This window comes from Eptatretus burgeri, chromosome 5 (genome assembly GCF_056783735.1).
Source record: "Eptatretus burgeri isolate ZD-2024b chromosome 5, Ebu_testis_v1, whole genome shotgun sequence".
Taxonomy (NCBI): Eukaryota; Metazoa; Chordata; class Myxini; order Myxiniformes; family Myxinidae; genus Eptatretus; species Eptatretus burgeri.
The window spans coordinates 42,767,374-42,774,873 of record NC_140965.1 but is presented as its reverse complement, the minus strand read 5'-3'; the positions used below and the strand labels follow the sequence as shown (position 1 = coordinate 42,774,873).

The following is a 7,500-nucleotide window of genomic DNA, read 5'->3' as shown; positions in this document are numbered from 1 at the left end:
GCGTCCTTTATCACCCTAACCTGCAGCACATCCTTTCCAGCTCGGTCCCTCTGTCTTGCCAATCGGTATAAATCCTTTTCCCCTTCTCTTGTATCCAACTTCTCATACAGCTCGTCATATGCCTTTTCCTTGGCCTTTTCCACCTCTCTTTTTGCCTTTCACTGCCACTCCTTGTACTCCTGCCTACTTTCTTCATCTCTCTGGCTATCCCACTTCTTTTTCGCCAACCCCTTCTTCCTTATACTTTCCTGCACTTCCTCGTTCCACCACCAAGTCTGCTTATCTTCCTTCCTCTGTCCAGATGTCACACCAAGTATCTTCCCAGCTATCTCCCTCACAACTTCTGCTGTCGTTGCCCAATCATCCCACCCCTCTTTACCACCATCCAACACCTGTATCACCTCCTGCCTAAATTCCACGCAACAGTCTTCCTGCTTCATCTTCCACCATCTGGTCCTTGTTTCAGCCCTCACTCTCTTCCTCAACCTCACCTCCAAAATCATCCTACAGACCACCAATCGATGCTGTTGAGCTGCACTCTCCCCTGCCACCACCTTACAGTCTCTCATCTCTTTCAGGTTGCATCTCCTGCTTAAGATGTAATCCACCTGTGTGCACTTTCCTCCACTCTTGTACGTCACCATGTGTTCCTCCTTCTTCTTGAAATACGTATTTACCACTGCCATTTCCATTCTTTTTGCAAAATCTACTACCATTTTCCCTTCCACATTCCTCTCGTTGAGACCGTACCTACCCATCACTTCCTCATCCTCTTTATTCCCTTCACCAACATGCCCATTGAAATCTGCTCCAATCACCACTCTTTCATCCTTGGATACACTCTCCACCACTTCATCTAACTCACTCCAGAAATCTTCTTTATACTCCATCTCACACCCCATATGCGGGGCATATGCACTGATGACATTCATCATCACCCCTTCAATTTCCAACTTCACACTCATCATTCAGTCAGACACTCTCCTAACCTCCAATACCCTCTTGACATAATCTTCCTTCAGGATTACCTCGACACCATTTCTCCTCCCATCCGCACCATGGTAGAACAGTTTGAAACCACCTCCAATGCTCCGAGCCTTACTCTCCATCCACTTTATGATGGCATGATTTCATGCTTTCAACTGGCTATGAACAACAGTGCATCATCAATGCTACCGAGTATGGGGGCACCACTGATGCAATGCCCCTATTACCAATTCACTGGTACTCATTTCACCAACCTCAGAAGGATGACATGCTGAGTCAACTCCACCTGATGTTAATTCAGCAGCCCACAAGGCTCAAACTCAGGACTCTAAGATCCCAAGCCAGCCACCCTAACCACTTAGCCACATCCAGCTTGCATTGTAATAGCCTGTTAATTATTTTAATACTATTAATATTAATTGCTTGAATTATTCATTTTGTAGTACATTGCGAATCAAAATACTTAAGCGTACTTCAAAATAAAAACTGGAGCACTGTATGATTACACAAAGCAAACACACTCCCTTACATTTTAATTGAGGCTTATAATGGTCTTATTTGATGTCATCACAGCAACAGAGACTTCCTTTGCTGAACAACTGAAAATTGGGATCACCTGACTCAGTTTTACTGAAAAAACATTCTCTCCATCAAACATCTCCCAATTTCATCCAGTTTATTAAGTTGAGCCGATGTTGGAATGGTGGGATAAACTTTAGAAATCTATTCATAATTTTTTTTTTTTTGGAGGCTGAGTCGAGTACATAGTCGAGGCTCATGGAAGAGCTGGTACAGTGAACGGATCAGGACGTAACAGACAAAAACAGGACGCAAAACACACATACATGGGGTGGACAAGTTGGCCACAGAGGATGCATGGGGTGGACAAGTTGGATACAGAAGGAAACTCCAAGGAGAGAAAACTGGAAAATTCAAAGGAGGAGGGATTTGGCTGCGGTTAATGGGGGTAGAAAAGATCATGGTTTTGGATTGGGTATAATCTGAGATGGTAGTAAACAGCTGTCTTGAAGACCTGGAGGGAAGAATGAGATTGAAGAGGATGTGGAAGTTGACTCCAAAGGCAGGAAAAAGAGGAACAAATGCAACACAAACCTTTACCTCTGCAACACTAAAAACTCATGTACAAAAATCAAAATGTATATTTTTCTTTTCAGAAATAATTTATTTTACTGCTACTTATGCCAAGAAAATAGATTATGTGCTGAACGATCAATAAAATCAATTTATATTTTCATCTATATTACTAAAACTCTCATCTTGTATGTATGTATGTATGTATGTATGTTCCCGAAATACAGCCAAAACGGTACAAGATAGCGCAAACATTTTCGGCCCACCTTACTCACCATTCGCTTACGGTGTGCAGTATCAAGTTTCGTTCAAATCGGTCAGGTCAGGTCGGGTATGGGAGCATGCGCCAGAGCAGCACATTGCTGTATCCACTTTCCACCAGTACTCTGGGGCCTCCGTCTACCCATCCCCGTCTCCTTGAGATGCCGATCAACCTGCTGCAACCACGAGGCACGTGGTCGGCCCATTGGCCTCCTCCACTCACGAGACTCCCTCGCTGAGAGAATCTGGTGAGCAGGATCAGCGTCAGGAAAATGAGCCACATGTCCATACAGCCACAGCTGATGCTCATGTACTATGCAGGTAACAAATCTCATTTGAGTCTCAGCAACCGCTCGTTGGATACAAAGTCCGACAAGCGATAGCCAAGGATTCTCCGAAGAGACCTGGTACCAAAGGAATTAAGTCTCCGTCTCAGATCCTTGGTCAGAGTCCAAGTCTCACATCCATACAGCAAGACTGGAAGCACCAATAACCTGAAGACTCGGACTTTCGTCCTCCCACACAGATACATGCAGCGCCACACCCCATGATCCAGTGGATCCATGACTCCCCAGGCCCGACCCAGACGTCTATTGACCTCTGACTCACAGCCAGCAGAGCCAGTTCAAATCAGGAAACGAAAAAAATTATTAAAAAATTAATTCCCGATTCCGTCAAGTACTCTTCGGGAGAATTTGATCAATGCAAACAACCTCAGCGGGAAAGTTTGCTGGACCTTTTTTTTTTTTTTAAACATTTTTTTTATCAACCGCTGTCACAATGGGAACTCAGTGGGTTCACAGGTCGTCTCATGCTATATTAAGAGCAATGGGAGAAGCTGTAAAACTTTTATTGTTAAACTTGATAAAGCTGACTTTGGGCCTTGTGACAGCTTTGAGAAGTACCAAGATTGTTTGTACTAGGTGTCAAGAAGCTCTACTGCTTATATTACTCAGCTGGTTGATGTACACAGAGAGCATGGTCGAGGTGGGATAGCACGAAGCAATTTCAAATAACGTCGGCAAGTGGAAACAATTAATCGGGCAAAAACGGAAGGATGGATCGTCGATTAAAAGGAGGTCGCAAACAGAGGATTATGGAAGGAGAATAAGAGAGGAGAGAGGAAAAAAGAAGAAAGCAGAAAAAGGATCAATGAAAGGTCATTGAGATAGGTTCGCAACACACACCTTCACTGCCACATGATAGCAATCGTATTACTATCAATGCACTATCTAGGAGCACTAAATGTGGCTGCATGTTGCATATAAAGAAACAACTATTTGCCAAAATGGACAAGTATCTTTCCAATAAAGATCTCAGAAGTTATCCAATTGCTATTAAATGTGGATTCCCATATATTCTGTCCTTAATTTTATCTTTACCTGTGCTTATGCCTCATCAAGACTTGGCCCTTGGTTTACAATCTCAAGCCTCCAGAAAGCACTTTTGCCACTGCCTGTTGCTACCATTAGGCTTTTAATGGTACCCACTGTAATCACAAAGAGGGTTTTGATGTACCGCAGCAAAAACGCTTCTAATCCCACACACACACACACACACACTCTCTGGGGCCACATTGCTCTGCTGAAGAAAATCCATTTCCACTGCTCTGTGAAGGAAGATTGATGTTGAATGCATTTAAGAAATTTGAGCCTCAGAGGTGAAAACAAAGGTGAGCACACCATTTTGGTTTGTGCACATACTCCGACACTGGTCTTTTATGAAGGAACTAATCATGAATTCAACAATGGCCTTGGATGTTGGATCTTGAGATCCGCCATGAAGTTAATGATGTTTCTTCTGACAAGTTCTTTCCAGGGCGACCATGCGTGCGCAGGATGCTGGGCAGGGTGCATCATTGGTTGGACACATCTTCTGCTGCCTATCCACTCCAATCACATCTACGAGGGATTGTGGACAATGTTGATCAGGTGAGGTCTGATTTAATGCTCCAGTATTGTCTCCAGAGAGACAATACCCAGTTTACACTACAAATGCTATTCTCCTTTGTAAGTGCAGCATATGGTGATGGGGAGCATCATTTGATGGAGTCTTGCAGAAATTTGAACCAGTTTTGATCTGGCAATATGTTTTTAATGCGTGTATATATATATATATATATATATATATATATATATATATATATATATATATATATATATATATATATATATATATATTGGGATTTTATTTCCTAATTCATATCAGCATGATTCCATAAACAGGTGTCATGTAAGCAGATAAATGAGGGCAACAATCGTTTCAAAATCATGTAAAGTTGTTTTGCAAATATCTGTTCAATACTTCTGCATAAGCAGCACAAACACTGCAATGACTATGGACATCCAGTCTTCCAGAATGGGAGTCAGAAAATTATTGCACTTTTATTGTCGACTTGTATCTAAGTTTTACTCTGTGATTCATACTTTGATACAGACTTCAGGCTGAAGCTTGCTTCGGCTAAAATTAGGCTTTGAAGGTGAGATGTTGGAGTTGGAGACTTGACACCTTGAGTGATTTATCATTTGCACTCATGATGTGATTGAATTGAGCCTGATGTACATTTTTACTTTAAATACAGCATGTAAATTTGCCAGCCACTACATGAGTGTTGTCTCTCTAATGTGGTTTTTAATGAGTTTCCTTCCAAGGAACTTTGATGCAGGAGGAGGTTATTAGGCCTATCAAAGCAAGCACAAGTATCCCTAACCTATGTTTTTTTTTGTCCGTGTTCGATCTTCTTTAAATGCTGAATGTCAAGCAAGGAAGCAGCACGTGCCATTTTTAGTCTTTGGTATGACTCAGCCAGCCAGGATTCGAACCACTGACCTCCCAGATTCAGAGCGGACGCTCTTGCCATTATGCCATTGAATCTTGTACAAACATACAAATGATACATAGATACGTACATACATTTTTACAAATTTACCTACTAGTCATGAATATTTCTTTTTCATACATTTTTATTTGCGTACATGAAATTTCCCAAGATACAACTCCTGTCAAAGACACTTCAGTGCCTGTATAATATTACATGTATCATACTAGCACAGACATTTCTTCGTAATTTGTTACACGTAGCTGTCAGGCGTAAGAAACCGGTCTCTCAGTGACTACAATTCTGAGTGATGGTGTCTGACCTTATAGCAGTACATCTTTGTAGTAGTGCTGATTAACAGTCTGACTCGATGAGATCCATTCCTAGGACACATCAAATTGTTCTCACCCCATTAAGTTGTTCTGGAACATTATTGCAAACCCTTGTATTTACAATTTGGGTGAAAGGGTTTTCTGGAGATTCAAAATATTGTACATAGTAATAGAGAATTCCAATATAACACAATCCTATAATGAGTGATGTGCTTGGTATTTCATTTAAAAAGATGCTAAAATGTTTATACAAAAGATGTGTTGGACTTTAATACATTTGTCTTTAATATTTCAAAGACATTGGAGTGTTTCATATTTATTTTGATGGAAATCAAAATGTACAATCACATCAGTAAACAATTTGCTGTTGAAAAGTTATTCTTACAAATAATCAATTTAGAGCAAAATAATTTTTAAAAACGTTCAGCAAACAAAGTTGTTTATGTCTCTCGATTCTTCGTTATGTTTTTGAGTCATATTTTGTAATGCTTCAGATATTGTGATATATTCATAGGTTTACTCACCATTTTATCTAATGGAAAATATTCATTAGTTTTCCCATCCAATCTTCTTCCTGAACATAAACCCTGATGCATGTTCTTCTTGAATGAGAGTGAGAGATTGTAGGAAATCGTGTTTTCTTTGCTATCTGCAGGTTCCTGGGGTGTTCTTGCCCAATAATACTGTCTGGGTTGGCTGCCAGGGCTCGGCACCAATGTTCCGAGGCTACTTGTGTGCCTTGTGGACCTTATTTCACATAATAACGGTGCAAGAGGCTATTGTCAAGCAGCATGCAGGTCTGTTTTGCAAGAAGTTTTGTGTTTTGGAAAATGGTATTTTATCCATTTATAAAATGGATTTTTTTCAACTTGTAAAAAATTTTGAAAAAGATTACGTCATTGATAAAATTTCAAAAACATTACGATGCAAATAATTCGGCGGTGGTGGTGGTGGTGATGTGTGGATGTGTATGATGATGATGATTCCACAGTTATGTCATCATTCCAGTGAAGAGATGCTGGAGGTAAGTACTCCCTCACGGAATAACATGTTGGTTTACTTTCTGGGGTAAATCCACTCTGCACGAATGACTGCCAAGGAGCCAAAAACGTGTCCATGGATTGATTTATTTCCCCAAGGAGAAGACCGGTAATTTTCCAACAGAAGATTTCTCAAATCTGTGCAGGCTGATTGATGCTGCAGCCCAGTGTAGCAGTTGACACTGCATTAAGCAATGGGTACTTCTGTGATTTTCACAGATTGCAACTAAGCCGGTTTGTTCTTTTAATGTTGATATCTATAGATGTGTAAAAACAGGGTAATTCAATAAAATGTACCATTCACAGACATTGTATATTGAAAACTACACAACATTTGTTCTGCACAGTCTTCTGGTTTAATAGCTGCCTGATGATGTGCAATCATTGCATCACATGCCAATGCCATCTGTAAGGTATTACGAACACTTAGGTATCAGTGTTTTTATTATATATACTGTGTGTGTGTGTGTGTGTGTGTGTGTGTGTGTATATATATATATATATATATATATATATATATATATATATATATATATATATATATATATATATATATATATATATATATATATATATATATATATATATATATATATATATATATATATATATATATATATCTTCTTCTTTCGGCTGCTCATGTTAGGGGTCGCCACAGTGGATCATCCGTATGATCCGCATAGTGATTTGGCACATGTTTTACGCCGGATGCCCTTCCTGACACAACCCTGGTCGCCTCTTACGACACAGGGATATGGTACACCTATTTTAACCGGGGTATACACCAGCCTATTACACTGGTACTCATTTCGCCGACCTCTGAAGGATGACAGGCTGAGTCAACCCCCTGGTGTATTAATTCAGTATATATAAATATATATGTACATATATCTGTGCAATGTCTGTCCTGTGTTGTCACTGAAGTACTCCCTCAAACTTTTGTGAAATCGTACCAAACTTCCAGGCTGCT

General features: G+C 40.2%; 1 protein-coding gene across 3 annotated transcripts in view; it reads left to right on the top strand.

Moving 5' to 3' along the window:
• The window catches only part of LOC147026323 (sulfhydryl oxidase 1-like), a 143,421-nt gene that overhangs the window by 103,687 nt on the left and 32,234 nt on the right, over window positions 1-7,500 (top strand). For all 3 annotated transcript variants that reach the window (XM_085881621.1, XM_085881622.1, XM_085881623.1), the window contains exons 9-10: window positions 4,149-4,271; window positions 6,146-6,287. In XM_085881621.1, the coding sequence (XP_085737747.1) occupies window positions 4,149-4,271; window positions 6,146-6,287 (265 nt within the window). The remainder of the gene's footprint in view (window positions 1-4,148; window positions 4,272-6,145; window positions 6,288-7,500) is intronic.